At 41.7% G+C, this 20,491-nt stretch overlaps 1 protein-coding gene across 2 annotated transcripts in view; it reads left to right on the top strand.

The window, feature by feature from the left end:
• The window catches only part of GLI3 (GLI family zinc finger 3), a 215,801-nt gene that overhangs the window by 112,754 nt on the left and 82,556 nt on the right, over positions 1-20,491 (top strand). For both annotated transcript variants that reach the window (XM_055806548.1, XM_005232952.4), the window contains exon 4: positions 5,598-5,703. In XM_055806548.1, the coding sequence (XP_055662523.1) occupies positions 5,598-5,703 (106 nt within the window). The remainder of the gene's footprint in view (positions 1-5,597; positions 5,704-20,491) is intronic.

Genomic DNA, 20,491 nt, shown 5'->3' with positions numbered 1-20,491 from the left:
AAAGAGCTAACCACAGCCCCCCAGCCCCCCAAAGACAACATGTGCTCTTATTGAGCCCGAACGCAAGCTGTAATTAAACAGAAATCCAAAATAAGATCTTTGTTTGGCAAAAAAGAACCTAATTCTTCCCACAAAACCTGGCAATACCATTACATTCAGATCAGTTGAAACGAATGTACATGAAGAAACAGTGGTGCCCTTAGGGACTCTGCAACCTGAATATTAGAAAATTCCCATCTGGTGATCAGCTTATGAACCAAAGGAAGTGTAGAAATTTGCTGGCAAACTCTTCAAAACTGTTCTGCATATTGAAAAGACATTAGCGGGGAGGCTATATTTTGCCTGATATTGTTTCTGTTACATCTGGTGTGGAAGCTTGGTACCACTGAGTTCAGCATCAAGACTGTAATGAATTTAAGCGGGAAGGAGATTTCACCTCAAATGAGGTTATATCTGAGACAGAGTTTTGCACCTGGCTCAGTTCTGACATTTAATTTGGTGAGCTGATTGTCCTGAGAACAAATCTGCTAAAACATAACAAGGGCTTCCTGTGTTGGGCTTGAGTCCTGTGTTTGCTTGGCCCTGATTTCATGACACAGGTGCAGGCATCAGGGCCATGCTGGGCACATTCAAGCCGATGCAGGCATTTTCTACAGTAGCAAATGTTTTCTTGACATGCTGAAAAACGTAGCCTGTTGTTTCAGCGGCCATCTTCCTCAAGGGTTTGGCAGGAATCACAAGGTGCTAGAGCAAGTTGGTTAGCTCAGGGCAGGGTGTGGACCACCACAGCTGAAGTTTCCAAATGTAGTGATCCCCCAAGTAAGGCTTATCTGAGAGACTACAGAGTCTACAGAAAAGTAACCCTTAACTTCAGTGAGCTTTGGAGCAGCCTAACCTCTTTGCCTTTGCCTCAAGATGCTGCACGGCACCTGGCATCGTCTACCTTTCCACTGAGTCTTTCAGTGAATTGCTGCTGCCTGCTCCATCTCATCAGACTTCAGTTCAGGTTTGCTGTTCAGCAGCGAGGAACATCCCTGTCATTTCTCCCAGTCTCCTTCCCTTGATGTTGCAGCAGAGCCCTAGGTTGCCGACTTTCAGAGAACAAGTGTAGGTCTCTTCTTTTTTCCTGTATAGGAGTGATTGTAATTTGAGAGAGATGACCCTATTCACTTTAAGAAGGCGAGAAAGATTCTTGAAGAAGAAATAAAAAGGCACATTTTACACAAGAAGAAGTCAGCATAAATTGACATATTTTCCAGAAAATCTCACGGTGCTAAAATTGATGAGTTTGTAGCATTTCAGGCAGTTGTATCTCCCCATTTTGTTTTGAGGAGACCCAGTTAGCTATGCAGGAGACAGGAGAGCATCTGAAGGAAGCTTACAGTAGTAGGCAGCAGAGAATTCAGAAGGCAACAGCTAACAAATTCAGCAATGTGTGAGGAATGTGTTTAAGTGTATTTCCATTGCCTTGGCACGTCCTTGTAAGTTCTTGAAAATGGTGAAATTTAAGCACAGTGTCAGATACTTCTGCTGAATTGGAGCTGAGGGCTCCAAATACACAGGCAGCATCTGTCCGTCTCTACTGCTGCACTGTACACTTATGTTAGGGAGTCTCTGTAAGGATGTAATTGAAGGATCGGTCCAGGAATTCACAGTTGCCTTTGGATATCTACAAGAAAACTGCCTGGCATACGCTGCAGTAGTTTGCCTCTCAGCCAGAATTTTTAAGAAGTTGCAAATGATAATAAATAATTTCCCTCGCGGAATAGGCAGTTAGATTTTAGTCAGTTTATTTTGGTGAGAGGAGTGCCTTTTTGCTAAGGGTAAGAGTTTTGTTCCTTGCAGTTTATATAAGAAATGTGAAAATTATTATAGTCAGAGCAGGTATCCTGTCTTTTACATTAAGTTGCCCTCTGGTTTTCTAGATAGGTAGAGCATCTCTCACAACAGCCAGGAGTCAGGTAGGTAGGTCTAGATTAAATTCTAGCCCAGGGGTCCTCAAACTACAGCCTGCGGGCCAGATACGCCCCCCCAGGGTCCTCAATCTGGCCCCTGGTATTTACAGACAGCCCCCCCCCCCCGCCCCGCCCCGCCGGGGGTTGGGGGGGGAAACCAAGCAGCCGCAGATGACTGCCTGCCACTTCATCCGCGCGCCGGCCCCCTGGTTAAAAAGTTTGAGGACCTCTGTATCTAGCCTGTGAATAGTCTCACTCATTCTTTACTCAGCTACAGCATAAATAATAGCAGCAGAATGTGCCTGTAATATTCTGATGGTGCCTTTAATGAAATAGTTACTGGGTGGGTTATGAAGTAGCAATGTGAAACTGGCTACAGCCCAAGTTACTGCTTTGTAAACTTCTTGCTATGTATTTCCATATAAATACGTGTCAACCGATTACATTTTTATGGAGTTTCAAGTGAATTCCAAGTGAAGCCCTGGACGATGAGTGCTTTGGCAGGTCTCTGTTTGATCTAAGAGTCTTTCCATATAAATATTCAATGCTCTTCAAAGTGGAGTGGTTTTGGGCCCCCAAGCACGTAGAATTTACTGCCTACTTCTGTGCTGAGGGCTGACCCAAACACAGCAGAATTTGAATTCCCTCCGTAAAATTGACTCCACTAGTTCTGCACATTATTCTCCCTGTCTCCCATTTAGCATGTTAGTCGGCTGACAGTAGAGTACACAGCACTTAGCAGCTGGTTTGTGGAACCATCAGTCAGGAAATTATATGATAAATAGGAGGTAGCCAGGTTTAGTGGCACTTTATTCTGCTTCAGCAGTTTTAGCCTGACTTTGGAAAAGTCATCATGTGGTTTTTCTTAAGAGTTGCAACAGGAGATGGCTACAGTGTAGTAACTTATTACACATACACTTGAGTTATGATGTTCACCAGCTGTATTGCTCATGTGTAAATAATAAACTGTGAGATGGATAATTATGTTGGGTTTTGATATGCAGCTCTGCTCTGGTCGGCACAGGGCTGACAGAGACATCTCCCGGTACTGTGATGGAGTACGGCTGTTTCCCAGATGGAAACTGCAAACAAGATGCAACCAAGCTATACAAAGGAGCTTAATGTGAGAGGACTCAAAAAGGTACTTTTGGGGATTTGTATCCCATGTGTACAACTTGTTGGTGCCCTGCACTGCACAGGCCCCACAAAGGGGAATACTCTTTTTGGGTCCTTTAATGCTCATTTTCCATTTCCCAGATAGGGGAAGATAGATGATCACATTCAGAAGTGTTAAACGGTGTTTCACTGCTTAAATATTGGAACTGTTTTTAATGGGTGGCTGCTCAGGCTGGATGAGGGTGGGACAGTGAGGAGGCATGGCATCCTGAGCGGGATTGCTTGCCTTGGCCAGGTGGAGCCCATCCTGTCTGACCAGAGTAAGGGTGACAAAATCACTGTGGTCTCACCTGTGCTCCAGAGACAGGTCAGGCAAAGAAAGACTTGCCTGTGCACAGTGACTTCCTTCTTTGCTGAAAAAAATGGTGGCAGAGTTTTTATGGTAAAATGCCAGATGTCTGCTTTAAAACCTCCTCCCTTTGACTTACGCTGCTGTAGTCAAATACCAGCAAAGTAGGGCACAGAGCAAGCAGGGAGATGTGCTAAACCACACTTCCCATGCCCCTTTTCCCCTGCTCCACCTTGGCGGGTGGTTAGGAATGTGTTTCAGAAGGTGGCAGCGAGCATCCTCCACTTGGGTGATGAATGACACTGTGTTCACAGGGGTACCTGGTCATCTGTGACTCACCTTTGCTTCTGCTGAAGCCCAGGAGTGCTCAGCATGGGGAGCGAAGCTTGTAACAGAGTGCATGCCAAGGTCCAGTTAGTGCAGCAGAACCAGAATTAAAGCTACTGCAAGTTTGAGGTCCCAGCTCCCTGGAGTAAGCCACAATTATTTTTCATTTATGGTGCCTAAGCCCCAAGCCAGTAAATGGCAGAAATGTGCTGTGGCTGATCATGTTAGTGATGTTTCACAAAATCAAGCCATGAAACTGGACAGACTGTGTTGATGTTTCCAGATTTTCCTGAAATACTGGGAATATCTCCTCAGAACTGTCACACTTTCCCCTTTGTGCCCTCCATTTACTCTCTCAGGGCCATGAGGTTTGTTCCTTTAGTTCTTTCTCCTGCTTCAAAACATAATGATAAATTAACTCAACTTTTGACAAACATCAAAGACAGAACTCCTTTTTTTTTTTTTTTTTTAATAATCATCTCTAGTTGGTGAGGGAACTGCTTTCACAGGTTACATAATCAAACAGGAGGATGACGTTTTGCTGAATAGGAAAGGCAGGAAATACGAAGATACCTTGAAGAGTCAGCAGGCAAAACTGAAATAGGTGTAGTTTTATTGCCGGTGCGTAATTAAAGTTTTCTTTCTTTGTAGAAGAATTTTAGTAAATACATGACATGACCTAATGTCTGTACTGCTCCACTCTTGGTGTCGAATAAACACATGACTTCATCCAGAGTGGCAATCGGGTAATAACTGGGCAGGATCAGTTTGTTTCATGCCGCAGAAGATACTCAGCATCATGTTTGAATTTTTGAACATTTGGGAGGTAGCAGCGAGCAGCGCGGTCAGCAGTAACCTCCTCTAGGCACACAGCTCGCCCGGGTGTGCTGGTGTGTGGAGCCACGGTCCATGTGCATTGTTTCCTCCAAGGCTGGGAGGCAATCCTGCTGGAAAAGTGGTGGGGAGCTGCGGGGCGGGCTTTTGCTGGGTCCCACAGGGCAAGAGCCCGGTGGGGGCGGCGAGGGCACATTCCCCCTTTTGTCAGCCAGGTTGCTGAGGCTCTCTGGAAACAGTGGGGAACAGGAGTTCTGGCAGCTGCAAAACCCCATCCTGCGAAAATCTTGGAGGAGACAAGCAGGGGAGCTTACTGCAGCTGCGGGTCCCCGGGTCTCCAGCCATGGGGACAAAGAAAGCCCCCTTCCTTTTTAAGAGCAGCGTATGAAATTAAGTCTCCCTGTCCTCAAGCACATTCCTCCAGATGTGACCATCAGCCATCGGTGTGATGCATTTAAGCATCTCCGGTATAGCCTTTCCCAACTGCATTTCCCTTTTAACTCCATTGTCTGATTTACTCCAGATAGTCATTTCTCAGCATACCACTTCAGTTCTGTTTTCTGTTGTAGGATTGTGTGTACATCTCTGAGGGTATACTTTTTTTTTATTGTATTGTGTTCTCTGCTTAGGCTTTTGGTCCTGGAATGATTATTTTTTTTCTTTTTAAAATAAAAAATAAATAAATCAGGAGTGCTTATGAAAGGCTTGATGGTCCTTTTGATCTGACGCTTCACATATGGGCACATAATTATTTATTAACAACTTCTTTACGTCCCTTCCCATTTAAGCTATAAAAAGAGAATATTAAAATTACTAAATACATATTCATGCAAACACTGTGGGCCAAAATCTCCTCTCGGACAGACCTGACTAAGCGCAGTGGGGAAGGAGAATGCGACCCGTAAGTCGTAGCACTGTTGACACAATGCTTTTCCATATCTGTTCCGTTTTTATGAATGTTGTTTTTAAAGAGTTGTTGGAGATACTCGATCTGGGAACCTCGTTTGTTTTTTCAGATCCGCCTCACCTCTTTCCAGCATTCCACCCTCCTGTACCAATTGATGCGAGACATCATGAGGGACGCTACCATTATGAACCATCTCCCATTCCTCCTCTGCATGTGTGAGTATTCAGTATTTCCCCTTGTTCCAGCTGCCTGGAAGATTGGGCAAGTATATGAACCTTTGCAGTGCTTAAAGCCATGCACCTGGCGCCCTTTGCCAGTCTTGTTGGAGAGCGAGATGTACCTTTAGAAAGTGTCAAGGTTATCTCTTAGTGAGGTAAAAGCCAGGCTGGTGCCTGAAAAATTCCTGTTACAATAGGTGGCTGGCAAATGTTACCCAAGTGTTTTGCTGACATTTATTCTGTGTGCTGTCATTCTATAAATATAAAATTAAAAAGTGCTGAACGCTGTGAAATACAGACAGGCAAAGCATGTATTTTGTCTATATTGAGCTTAGGATTCTTCATAGCTAAAATTTCCTCTCATGCCAAAGGTGTTTGTTTTCTTTTCTGGCGACTGCTATGAAGCATAATGAAATTTTTGGTAAATTTTCATAGTCCTTGTTGTGTGCATGCACAGGCAATTGGTTGATTGATGGGAATGTCACCCAAACAAAATGGCAAATGTGATAGAGCACATGGTTTACACAAAGATAAAAGAAATGAATACGAGTGATAACATGCATTAGAAAAGGGCACTAGTGGTGAAATCCTGTAGAAATAAATATTATCTTCTTCTGTATGGGGAGACAGATATCAGCATTGCAGAATAAAAGAGTTATGTTCAGAAAACTGCTATGTACCATTAAAAATGGAGGCGAAAAGCAGGGCTTAGTACTTCGCTAAAAGTCTTGATACATACGTTTAATCATACCTACTAATCACCTCTCGTACTGAGAAAATACAAGAAGAAAAGCACAAGTAATACTTAGAAGAATAATGCTAGTTGTTTAGATGGCAAATTGCTTTGCTATGGCTATTAGTTACAGCTGTGTAATTACATATATGCAGAAGAAAAATGAAGTTTTTTAAACAAGTCCTCCTCTGTGAGAGCAGAATTAATTGATATTAACAATCCTAACTACATGCCCAAGTACACACACAATATTTTACTAACAGGTTTTTTTGGGTCAGTCTTCTATAACTAAATTGTAATTTCAGAGAAAATTTGCCTGAAGGTAAGTAATAAATCTGTGATGCAGTCTTCTTGGGCATTAGAGGAAAAGTGGATATTTATAGAAAGAGAGAGTACAGAAACTTGTGATTTATTCCTCAGAGTTCCTCTTGGTGCATCACTGTTAACACCACAGTCAACCACGTCATAAAATGTACTCAAATATATGCTTATATTTTCTGGTAAAAAACATGTAAGCTGAAGGTGGCAGGCTCAGACAGAGTCATTACGTGGTCATCCTAGATTTTGCAGTGCAGTGAATGTTCTGCTTGGATGTTTTTGGGAGCTGGGGGGATGATCCTACTTCTTCTGAAGCTAGTGGAGAATTTGTCTTTGTCTTCGGTGCGAGGCAGACAGAGTAGGGAGCCCCCAGGAAGTGTTTTAAGCTGCATCAGCAGAAGACCATCATCCAAAACCTGGATACTGCAAGGTTAGCCGTCGTGGAGGTTTCTGGATCTCATGCCATGTAGACCCTGCCTGGCAGCGCTTGCTGTGCTGAGCCCTCTCCAAAGCCTCAGCCCCATGAACTCAGTCCATGCCATGACGCCAGTGCACCCACAGGCAGGGCTTTTGGGTGGGTAGACCACTGTTCCTGGCTTTGGGCGACAGTGGGAAATTGGGACTAGCAGCCTGCACTGCTAAAATTGCCACGATTTCTGTGAGAGCCCCAAAAGATCAACGTTGAAAATGCCTGCTTTGTCCCTCATTTGGCCTTCAGTGGTCATCCCCTCTGACACCAAAGTCAATGCCCCTTCTGCAGAAGGGTGCTGGTGCTGCATGGACCCGCTCCTTGCCACACTCCGTGGTGTGGCGGTGATTCAGCCGGGCCCTGCAGAGGCTTTTTAGAGAGGGGGAGATCTTCGTGTGATGCGATACAGCTTTAGAGGTGCACCCTGATGTCAACCCAAGCTTTACACTCAAAATTTCCTTGATACCGGCCGTTTATTTTTCCATTAACTTCTGTCAATCCTTCCACTCGTTTGGTTTTTGTCCTCATTGGAATGATGAGCTGTAGTGGACCCTTGGAGCCCTTGTAGTCAATATAATTAATGTAAATACACAATCAAGTTAGAAAAATGGGTTGGACTCCAACAGTTTCTTTGTGGATGTTAAGGTTTGTCATGGTTTTGCAGCTTCAGGGAATACATTTTAGTGGATGTGTAAGGTAGACGCCCATCAGTTTTCTTGCAAGTTTTACAGAGCCTGGTGTGAGTATGACTTAGGAGTGTTAGATTTGGGATTGTTTGGAGCCATCATTTGAACTTCTGTCCTAACACCCATTTTAAAAAAAGAAAAAAGAAGAAGAACGAACTGGGTCTGAGAAGTTATTTCAGAATTCTGAGAGAAAATGGCAAGAACATGAGTCAGGATACAAATGTTTACCTACAGCTTGATCAATGACTTCATTGTATGCGTGGTTTTCTCCTCAGCTTATAATACTCTCAAGTGGGTGTGTGTGTGTAATATAAATATGGGCAAAAAATTGGCATCATTCCTGTTACCCATGCTCCCAGGAATGTGTTCCAGAACCTGTCAAGCCTTAGTGGAATTAGTTTAGGTTTAATACAAGTGCAGAAAAAATGTGGAGAGGGCCTTGTCCACATGATGCCTATGTGTGCACATGATTTTGAACAATGGCCAAGTGAAAAAGAAAAAGTGAGGATCTTTTAAGGTGTTGCAGGGCTCTTACAGACTTGCAGCTCTAAGGAGGTATGTGTGTTTATATGTATAATTCTTACAGTTTAGTTGCTGATGGGCAGAACTGTGGTATCCCAAATTTCAGCCTGGAGCCAAATTTTACATTTTGAGTTATAAACCCCTAAAATAAGGGTTTATGTTTATGACGGAATTGCTGACAGATGCTTATGTATAGTAGGACTAGCAGGCATTGCTGTAATTATGCTATCGTATCCTATCATTAAAGATTTCAATTGAAAGAGGTTTATAAATTGCTCTTCCTCTAGATAAACCACCCTACATTAAGGCATCAACGATATGGTGCAGAATTAAATTAAAATCTCATAAAATGAAATATGTTCTGTATTAGCTGTTTGACACTTAATTTGCCTCTGAATGAGTAGAGGAAATCACAAATTAACCTGCCTTTGTTTTTCCAGCCATGGCTTATTAGGTGTTAGAACAACTGCAATTACAGCCCAATAATAACCCCCAACCCTTATGAATATGTACTGAAATGTGTCACTTTGTGTTACCAAAACCTGTTTGTTAGAACTATGTAGTTATCCTGGAATTTCTACAGTACATCTTTGCTTTATACTTCAGGGAAGGTGTATGAAACTGAAGTTGTTGTTCAGCAGCAATATATGAAAAGTGTAATTGGAGCTGGAGCTTGTGTTCCCCCCCGCCCCCCATCAAGGGATGAACCTTAATTAAAAAAAATATTCCAGTAAACTGTAACTCAGTTTTTCTACTCTTCATTGAACTAGCAAGTTGAATTACTTGTTAAACATCCTATGATTAAAACGTACCAAAAGAAGCATGGCTTTAGTAATGCCACTTCTGCTTTCTGGGGTAGTGGTGGTGGTGGTTTTGTCTAGCTTTTTCTTAATTTTCAAAATTGATTTCTAAAGTAAAGTACTAAAGGAGAAACTGAAGCTAAACTATGTTTTGGTTCTTGATGTTTGCTACGCCATCCAGTAGAGTGTGATGCCTTCTCTGGTTGGTGTGCAGTGATTCAAAATCCTGCTGCTAATGAGGGTATTTATTTGAACATAAACTAATACTTTGAGCATGCTATTTTTTTTTACTCCTTAAGAACCAAATCATAAATTTACTGTTAGCTAACTCTTCAAGTTCCCTGATGTCTTTGTTGACGTTGGCTTTGTTGGAATGAGAGTTGTTAGCAGTGAGCAGAGGAATAATAACGTTGTCTTGACTATTTTTATGATAGTGCAAGTGTGAATAACTTTGTAGTCCCACAACTTTTAAAATCTGAGTTAGCCAGGATGAGAGTTTTGATTTATTAATTATAAAACCCCAAAGCTCCTAAGACAGAGGCAAACTGCTATTAATGGATTTAACTTCAGCGATTTAGGAAGCTACCATTCTTGGTCATTCATTCCCATACCTTTATTGAGTTGTTTTAGTAGGTTGCTCCTGATCTGCTTCCTTTCAAAGTTGGGTTGGACAGCCTTTGAAGATGACTTAACCTGGTATTTCCAGGTGCTGTTGAGGTGGCTGTGAAGGATGCACACTCCTGCAGAGGTGGGACAGGTGGCAGCATCAGGAACAGCTCCAGGGTGGTGGCCTGTGTGCATCTCAGAGCAGTTAGTGCATGTGTTGTAGGAGGCTAGTAGAAAGTTAAAAGTTTCAGGGCTGAATGTGCTGCAAGATACACCATGTATGTTCCAAAACATTAATCCATTTAGCCTCCGTCTCTCTTTCTTGTGCCACCCCTTTTTACATTAGCCCTGGGCTGTCAGTAAGGGAGCATGAGCAGGTAGATCTAAGGGAAAGTGCACTGATGTTTACCCATATGCTTATGGCCAGAGGAGGCTGCCCTTGGAAGAAGGAAGCTGCAAGGTAAAGCTGCTGTCTTGTAGCTTCCTAGGATCAATAATGCTCCAAGCTCCTTTTTTTCCGAACTGCTGATTGAGGCTTGCGGCGTCTGAGTTTGGCAGTCTTACGCCCTGAAACGATGGTGTGTGGACCGTTGTGCTTGTGCCTAACATGAATGCCTTGAACAGGTATTTTTAACTGTGTGAATGCACCAGTACTGAAGCAAAGCATGTGTTTTGCTTGCAGACAGCGTCAAGTTGATAAAAAGAGAGTCTGATTCTTAGATATGTTATTTCATATCTAATTTATACAGACATCAGTTACACAAGGGTGAAAAGGAAAGGAAAGTCAGGCCCAGACATTCAGCTTTCATCAGCCTCTGATTCTGGACCATGCAGTACAATGGGGGATGTACAAATGCGAGAAGATTAAAGCATTGGCTCCGCAAAATATCCTTGATTATGAGAGAAACTGCTTGCCATATGTTTGATAGGACTTTCTCAGCCTCATCACTGACATTTTGATTTTTTCCTTTGCGCTTTCATTCCTAAGCTCTCATTTCTTTTAAAAATCTTGGTGTTTAAACTTCTTAAATCTTTTACCTGCTGCTTTACCTCAGTGTACCTCCAAGCTGGAGACTTGGCAAGGAGTCATTCATTGATCCTTTCACAGTGGGAAGGACAGCCCCACCCAGTGTGAAAAACATCACTCCTTGAATTGGCTTTAATTACTTTACGACTTGGACCGGGAGCCAGGAGCCTTCGAAGAAGAAAGACTGGGAAGCTCTTGGGACATGAAAAGATGACTGTAGTTAGGGCTTTCCAATATCAGCCATGAAAGTATTTTCTGTAAGCAGGGAGAAATCTTGTATTAAATGGGAAGCACCCCAAGAAACTTGTCCCTGGAAGTGAAGTGCAGCGTTGAGAATAGGCAGCTGCTAATAGTCTGGAGGATTTTTATAGCAGGTCTCTGAGAAGGAAGCAGCGTGGTCTGGTGACTTGTTAAGGTCATTCTGAGTTTGTTATATGCCATGTGTGTGTGTTATAGGCTCTGCGAGCAATGTGTATGCCTGTTAGTGACAGAGTAGTGTGGTGATGGTAATTCACAGAAGTAAAATAGCTGGGCCAGATGCCCACACATAAACTTCAGCAGATAATTTTCGTTCAGTGCCAGGCCTTTTGCAAAGCAGGTAAGAGGAAACCTGAGTCAGGACCAGGACTGCAATCTCTCAATCAGTATATGGTGTTGCGTCATTTAAAACAGTGAATCAGTGTTTTGTTTAGCTGTTGGTACTTGTTTAGTAATATTTACCTTAAGACTGGCAGACCATAAATTCTCCTTTGCAAGCAGGCTTACAGAGTAGCTTCAGAAACAGACTTTTTAAGAACTTATCTGAAACTGGGAGAAGTTTGGAAAGCAAATTATTGGTGGCATATATTGAATTGCAGGGAAAAAAAAGGATATGTGATTCAAATTTTTGATTTTGAGACACTTCAAAAGGAAAAAAAGTAGGCAAAAATGTGGATAAAAATACATAAATATTTTTAAATGTAGCCATTTTACATAAATTCAGTTACATTGATTTGTTTAGGTAAGCTGTAGTCTGAAGTTTCTGTACACTCAATTCAACTCTTCTTTGTTTCTCTGTTCCTACTAGGAAAAAGCAGTATTAAGAAAAGAATATCTGCTGGCAAATAAATTCTAGATCAAATAAGGATTCACTGCTAAAAATCATCCTTGTTTTTAGCAAGCACATTTACATGAAAGTCAACAGAATTGCCTCTAAGCACACCAGATTACATTTGGTTCACATCATTCATCTGTTTCTGTGGCGGATAATACTTTGTGACATAATCATTTTCTCTGGGGTAGCTAATTGTAATGCCAAGGAACTACGGATTTATAAAGGAGAAACAATAGCAGCAGATAAATATTGCGTTAACAGAGGCTCTTTGTTCTTTTCTACAGCCAGCTTGATTTTGGGATGGCTGGGGAAGTTACAGCAATTGAAATAAGAGGAAAATTTTGTTGAGATTTTTAATGTAGAAGGGAAAACTTGTAAAATGCAATGGTTTGTTTTGTTAAAAATCCTTTGGTAGAAACTTCCCCCAAATCTTCCATCCTTCCCCCCCCCCCCCCCACTGTGTCAAGAAAAGCCCTTGCGAGGCAGCAGCCCCCAGCCTTAATGAGAAAGGCGTGCTTCTACCATCCGTTTGGCTGCTGGCTGGCCACCTCTCATGATACGGGCACTCAGTAGTAGCAAGAACTCACAGGGCAACTTCCCGGGGTGATACAGAGGGAAGAAAAAGAGAGAGAAAGCCCCTTGGTGGTCCTTGGGAACACTCCTCTGCTGGTCTAAAGGGAATCAGTTGCCTGAGCCCCACCTGAGAGGCAGTGGCACAGATTCGTCTGGTGGGGCCCAATCCAGTGGAAGGGGTTCTTGGAAGAGATTTGTATGAATTATGTTGTTGCAGAGAAACAGTTCCTAGGTTTATCAGTGGTAAGGTATCTGTTGGCACTCAACACCGCTGCCACTTAGCTGATTTACCCCTATCTGGGCAGTTAACAGCACTTAGGATGAATTCTTGGCTGCCAGTGAGAAGTGATTCCCTAAGGCAGGTGTTCAAACCAGCATGAGTTAAGAGGTGATGGAAGCAAAATGAATGGCCAGCAAAGTCGTGCCCTCGAGACACCTTGTTGTATGTAACGTTTTTTTCTGTAGACCAAGGAATAACTAGACATGATTTCAAGCTTTTGGGGCACTCCCTGTGTATGGATGTGTCTATGAGTGTGCATGTTTGTGTGCGTGTGTGCATGCATCCTCTTTAGATAACAGGGGTGAATATCTTTGTATGCATTTATCGTGAACTGAGTAATTGTAGATCTTTACAGTTACAACTAATGTAAGGAGCTACACAGACTCTGAGAAAGATGGAAAATGAGAGGGGAAAACGTGAACAAAACAAGTAGGAAAAATATTCATGGGCAAAATCATTGCAAATGTGGATCATTACCTTAATTTTTAACCAAAAATACATAGAACAATTGCAATGCTAGAGTTTTGCTGCTTGAAATTTCTAATATCTCATTCTGTTATCAGCTGCAAAGAATGCAAGCTCTAAATATAGTGCACATTCAGAGGCTCTGAGCCTGTGGTTTCTTGGACAAAATTCCTGTGTTCTTTGTGCTGTAGTCAGCAGTATTAGTCGAGTGAGCAGATATTGACTGTGGTATTCACGTGCAGTGAACCAGAAGCAAGCCAACTCTATAGAGGCTGCTGTCAAACTTGTTGCAGTGGCCTGTGAGGTACTGGACTGTGACAGACTCCTTTTTTTTTTCAGTACAATTCTTCCACTCATGTTAAATCTTGCTTCAAAGACAACTGAAATGTTACAGGCTTAGCGTTCTTTCTTTTCTTTCTTTTCTTTCTTTTCTTTCTCTTCCTTTCTTTCTTCCTTTCTTTCTTTCTTTCTTTCTTTCTTTCTTTCTTTCTTTCTTTCTTTCTTTCTTTTCTTTCTTTCTTTCTTTCTTTCTTTCTTTCTTTTTCTTTCTTTTTCTTTCTTTCTTTCCTTTCTCTCTTTCTCTCTCTCTTTCTCTCTTTCTTTCTCCTCTTTCTTTCTCTCTCTCTCTTTCTCTCTTTCTTTCTCTCTTTCTCTCTTTCTCTCTCTCTCACTCTCCTCTCCTCTTCTCTCTCTCTCTCTCTTTCTCTCTTTCTTTCTCTCTTTTCTCTTTCTTTCTCTTTCTCTTTTTCTTTCTTTCTTTCTCTCTTGCTCTCTTTCTCTTTCTCACTTTCTCTCTTTTTCTTTCTTTCTTTCTTTCTTTCTCTCTCTCTTTTTCTCTTTTTCTCTTTCTCTCTTTCTCTCTTTTTCTCTTTTTCTTTCTTTCTTTCTCTCTCTTTCTTTCTTTCTCTCTTGCTCTCTCTCTTTTTCTCTCTCTCTTTCTTTCTCTCTTTTTTGCTCTCTCTTTAAAGAGTACTGGTGAGATCTCTGTGTTGTGAATTGGAAGTTCCTAAAGTGAGAGTAAGTATAAACTAGAAAAAATATGAGCAATGAGTACAGCTGCAGTGTAGGTGCACAAAGCACCTTCATCATACTCTGCTCAGTCTTTCCCTCACTTAGACTCTTTCCTCTGCCAACAAAGACATCATGTCCTATGGTCTTGGAGCGTGGATTGAATTTGGTTCAGACTTTTTTCCCCTGAGGAGGATGAAACAGAAGTTAAATAATACCTTGTTTCCTTTTTTGTCACCCCTCCCTCAACACACCTGTATTTTATATGCATACATTGATATTTGTTTGCATATTTGTAAGAAAAAGCAGGCTTTTGAGCTGGCGTCAGCTGTGCTTCTGAGATGTAGGAGGCTAACTAGCTGTCCCTTGCATATTCTCTATTATATGAGGCTAGAAAAAAAAAGACAGGACCCTAATTCCACCTAAAGGAATGTGCTCAATGGGTGTTTTATCTGTGTGCCTTGGGGTAGCCTGGGCCAACGGTTGTGACTGATGTTATCAATTAATAGAGGAAACAATTTAAAGAAAAATGTTACACTGTTTGATTTTTTGCTCTCAGGATGCTTTACATGACCAAGGAACAACTTGGGGCCTTATTTCAGAAGAAGCTTTTCATTGGAGCGGCGCCCTATGAAGTTGTCATTAAAGACCAGGCAAGAATATATTGCTTAGTACCTTCCGGCACAGAATGTGTATGTCTGATCCTACAACAGATTATGACTGCATTTACAGTCAACTTTATAGGGGTGTTGGTAATTTTCTGGAGACCCCCACAGAGGTTAGACACAGAGGCAAAACATCCTGAAGCCCATGAGCCAGGAATACAAAGCTTCTGAAAGCATGAACCTGACCTATCATCTTCTTAAAAGCATTATTTACGAGGCACTGTGACCATTGGTGTTAAGGATCAACAGAAAATTAGGGAGTATTTCGCATGAGGAAGAATTTCTAAACATATCAGATTTAAGTGGCTATCTCTTTAACGATACACATCTTTCAGTCCTGTATCTCCAGCTGAAATTCAGCCTAGATTTATCGTGCCTTTTCCACTGGCCTGTGGAAGAAAAGATTGATAGTCTAGTCCAGTTTATAGAGGCCACCAACGCAAATAGCCCCATTTAACAACATTGTAGACAGATTTGGCAGGGAGAGCAGGGGCTGAATGACCAGGGGCAATCAAGTGTTCTTTGCTTCACCCTGGAAGATCACTATCAGCGTACATCATCAAGACAGTACCAAGAAAGCTTGCGTAGCTGCCTCTGTCTTGGTTTGCCCATACTTGTTCCTTGGACATCAGGCTTCCATTCTGACACTTTTTCTAGGAACTGTGTTTCTATTCCCGTGATTAAATTTGAATTGCAGAGGTGCTTAGAGAGCAAATGCGTAGGTCGTCCTGCTGGTGCAGGTGTGTCCCAGGTTTGTTCCCCTTGGGGTTTTCATCTTTATGCTTAGCTACTTACTCTGTTTAGAGCTAATAATGCTTCCAGCATATAGATAGTCCATTTACCTCAAATACTTCAAACTGAATGTACTGCTTTACTAAAAAATGTGCAGCCAGAACATGCATTTGCTTTACACTTGGTGCTTGTTTTTCACATATTTCCCCCCACTACAGTCACATTAGAAGTGGTGTCCCCACCCCATTTCAAGTTCTTGAAGTTGTGCGAAGTTACAGCTTTGCCCAAGGACTGCTTTTTTATCTCCAGTTTTGCACACAACTAGAGCAAGAACAGCAAAGTCAATCCTTTATCTCGTTTCTTCTGATGGCTTTGGTGTTCCAGCCATTCACCATTTGTGAGAACCAACTGGTTGTGTGGGTTGCGTAGCACCCAAAATGGCCTTCAGTGCCTGCAGGATCAAGTAAAGACACTGGCCTGGCTGAGATAAAACTTCTTAGCGCTCTGCATGAGAACTGAGTGTTTTCCCACTCTGATTTGGTTGCACTCCAGCCAGTTCCCACACTTGGACTTTTGATACTCGGCAGAGAAAACACAAGTGACCATTAGCAGAATACTTTCTTGCCCCCTCTTAGCGGCATTCACCTTTGGTAGAAGTTGTGCTTCATATACCTGTGAATCTTACTGCCCTCATGGATGTTGGTGCTGATCCGTGGCTCGCCTGCTATTAGTGGTGGTGCTTGGAGGATGGGAGAAGCTTGGAAGCCATTGTTTTCATAAGTTCACTCCTGGACTCGCAGTCCTGGTTATAGCATAGATGTGTAGCATATGCCTGCTGCTGTCACTGAGGTGCACTCTCAAAATGGCTTTTCTTCCCCGAATCATGGGTTTGTCTTGGGTAGGGGGAGGCATTTCAGAAAATAATCTGTGTATTTTATATAGAAATGCATATATACATTTATATATATGTATATACATATATATGTGTATACACATACGCAGAAATTTCTGTACACCTTCTGTACACCTGTGTGATTTTTTATTTTTTATTTTCCTGCTGCTAGTAGTAGTATTAGGTGAGAAATTTTAGCTGGTACTCTCTCTGTTCAGTAATAGTTGCCAATCTTTGTGAATACAATTTTGGACTGTCTGCTAATGTTTGAACAGAGATGTGAAGCAAATCCACCATACCTCAACAGAAATGATTAATGCTGAACCTTCACATCACTGTTTCTGTCAGGATTGTAGTCCTTTAAAGTTAGAGTTTTATCAAATGTTCCCTTCACAACCAAATTTAGGTAGCAAGCACAACAGAAAAGACATTCAGTCACTGAATTTGTCTTTGTTATTGACAGCTTGGTTTTGTTTTAAACAGTTAAGATCTTAATTTAGCATATAAATTCAGAATTGAAGAAAAGCTTTATCTCTTCCCCAAAATGTCAGGTTTTGTAATATTGTGGATGTAACTTGCAGTAGGCACTGGAAATGAAAACTGAGGGGTTTGCTTTGCTTTGGTTTTGAATTTGAGAAAGAGTGTTTCTGGCATTACAGAATGCTGAGGAGTGTTCATTTGAGGTGATGTGAGAGGGTTTTGGGGTGCTTTACCAGGAGAAGGAATGCCTGGCTTAGCGGGAGGAAGACATTAAGGGAAGAAGAGAATCTGAAATTTGCTGAAACAATAGTGAGGATGATATTCTTGAGTGTGAGGTAGGGAGGGCTTAGAAAAATCATCAGTGAATGAATGAAATGAGGAGAAAGGTATTTAAGTACTGAAAGTACTAAAAGCTTAATTCTCTGAAAATTTAAAACCATTAAATTATGGAAGTAAACCCCCATTAATTGAAAATACTGGGTTTTGAAATAACAGAGTATTTATGAAATTCATGTATCAGTTGATGTCAAAGTTTGATTTTACCATCACAGGTCATACTCATCACAAGAAAAACTTCCTGTGAATACCTCAGGAGTTCTGTCGAGATTTAGGACCAGCAAGCTCTTCTTTCTGGTCAGGTAATCTCCCTGGTGGATGCAGGAATCTGGTCTTCACTCTGGGGGAGTGGATCCCAATTAGCAATGCTGTTTTTCCACAGAGAATATTGTTGCACATAGCCAGGAGCACTCTTTGCATGCAGGCTGCGTCCTCTTCTGATATGTAAATGGTAGAGAAATTGGGAGTAATTGTAGAAACCATTGCAACTCTCTTAGTTTTTTGCCATTTGGATGTTTTTCTTCTTCTCCCAGTCATGCCTACATGTATGTATGCACACTTTCTCTGTTGTGCATAATGACTTTAAGGTTATTTTTTAAAGGCCTTCAGGCTTTTCTGAGTGTTTTTGAAACAGTGCACCATTCACGGGTGTATTGCCTGTATAGAGGTAGTCTTTGATGAGGTTTTTGTCATATGCACCCACTGAAGTTACAGTGTACTCAAGCATTAGAAAAGCCACTATTTGAGCGTCTTTGTTTTCTTTGTTGAGCTGTTTATTTTGCTTTCTTCCCACACAGTTCCCCGGCCTCGCTCTGACAACTGCTTTTCTGCATGAATTACATTCCTCGGGGCCGCAAGTCTCCTAATTCTTCCAGTCGATTTGATTCCTGCCTGTGTGATTAGTCCTCCGCTCCAACACACAGTTGGTCTTTGCCAAGCAAACTGCTTGCTAAGTGCCTTTAACATGAAGACCTAACTACATTTTTTAACCTCATTAGTCTGTAGGGCACTGCTTCATTCCGGCTTAATAACACGGCCACTAGTGAATCATCACTTGCTCTAAAACAGGTTACAAAAAGGTTACCTAAATTGTCTGGTTTTCTTTTTGTGTGACTGTGCTTTTGCTGGGTATTAACAGTTTCTTTCAGCCCACGTCCAGTTTTAGCATGTAAGTTGCTTTTTGAAAGGAGATCCATTGATTCTGCTCAGGTAGATCTGTGATGCGGAGAAATTTCATATTTGTATGTGCAAAAACCCCAGCTCACCTCGGCACCTATTTGGAAGTAGCAAATCTAAGTAAATAAAACTGGTAAGAAAATGTGTTGGGAGAAAAGGGGAAGAGGGCTTGGGGGAGCTGATAAAATTTTCCTACTTGTTTCAGCTTTAGAATTACAAAACCCTCATCTTCACCAGCTGGAATACAGACTTCTCACTGTAACACCGGCTTTACCGCAATGTGGCCACACTCTGCACTGGTTCACTTTGTCTCATGGGATCAATTTTTAACTGAATGTATCATCACTGAAATTTAGATTTCAGTTGCAATCGCACATAAACTCGAATGGAAAAGATATTAAAGGACTTCCAAATGTTGTAAAGGCAGTAAAAAAAAAAGAAAAAAGTTTCCTAAGAATACATCGTCACCAGGGAGCTGGGGGAAGAAAGGAGGCACTGGGTCACATGCCACTTGTGATGGTGCATTTGTGCAGTTGCATAGCACAGCCACTCAGAGGGTGAGACTTCATGATTAATGGTGTTTATTCTTGACAGAAGCCTCCTTTATTTATCTGCAATACAGTTTAGTGATTTTTATCAGTCACCTGAATGAAAAATATTCAGTCATACCAATATTGCGGTGTAAATTGAGTAGAGTCACTTTTTATTATATCTTTCAGCCTTATCATCTGCACAGTAATTTTCTAGCAGGGGTTTGATATAGAAAGGCTGGATTTAGCTGTACTTGACACAAAGCCTCTTCAATTTCCCCTAAAAAGTTCAGGCTACTCTTAGAAATGTATATAAATATATATATAAAAAACCCTCTTATCCAAGCAATTTCAGGATTTGAAAGAATAAAGATAAAATGCGCAAACCTGGATGTGAGAAATGTTGTTCGAATGAAAACATCTAATAGCTCTGAAGCCACTGGTGAAATGCTCTTTAGTGTTTAAGCTTGTGGCTTAGTGCAGTTCTTTTTGCATGGCTACATAGTCTGACTTTCTTCTAATCAATCATCATCCAACCCCAATCAGCATACAGGCAGAGCCTATCGTTCATCCTAGGTGTAATTTCAGAGTTGAAGACTATAATGGCCACATACAGCACATTAGTCACTGCGATAACAGCTAGTGGCACTCCTGAGGAAGGGGGAGGACAGGGGAGAAGGGGAATAAAATTCTTCTCATTCTCACAGTGCATTAGTGAAATAGGAGCAAATGTTAAACAAATGTTTATTCAATTAGCTGACTTAACAGCATTAAGTGTGAGAAAGCTTCTGACACTCCTTTGACCCACTCTTTTGCAGGAGGAGAGGAAGGGAAAAGGGAAGTAAGTAAAGGGGTGCATGAATGCTATCAGGATTTATATATGCCCACATATTCATATGATGATGCCGCTGTGGTTAAACACTTCAAGAGATGGCAGGCCCTGCCTGTAACTGAGAGGAGGCTAAAATTTGAATAGCAAATGAGACCACCTCTAGAGCATCAAAAGAAATTGCAGAGCAGGGAAGTTTGCTGTAGGAACGCAGCTGGTAATTTCACTGTCCAGTCTGTTATTAATAACAGATAATGAGTATGCTGTAGACCTTTCAGATTTCCCTGCTGCACTTTGTGCTACAGCGTAGTTTGAAGAGGGAATGGTATGTGGCTCGCCACGGCAGTCCTCTAACGTGTAGTGACACTTTTCCAAGGCTTATTCAAATAACATTTGATTGTCCCATGCCTCTGTTTTATATTTCTGATGATGAGTTCTACATCAAATGCAGCATGGATACATTATCATCAATATATTAATGACAACAAGCCAGTAGACTTGCAACTGGCTGAAGACAGGGGAGGAAGACTTTACCAGCACTGAGATAAGCTGTGCTATGCAGGTA

The sequence above is a fragment of the Falco peregrinus genome, chromosome 5 (genome assembly GCF_023634155.1).
Source record: "Falco peregrinus isolate bFalPer1 chromosome 5, bFalPer1.pri, whole genome shotgun sequence".
NCBI classification, from domain to species: Eukaryota; Metazoa; Chordata; class Aves; order Falconiformes; family Falconidae; genus Falco; species Falco peregrinus.
This window is presented reverse-complemented; position numbering and strand designations above follow the sequence as displayed.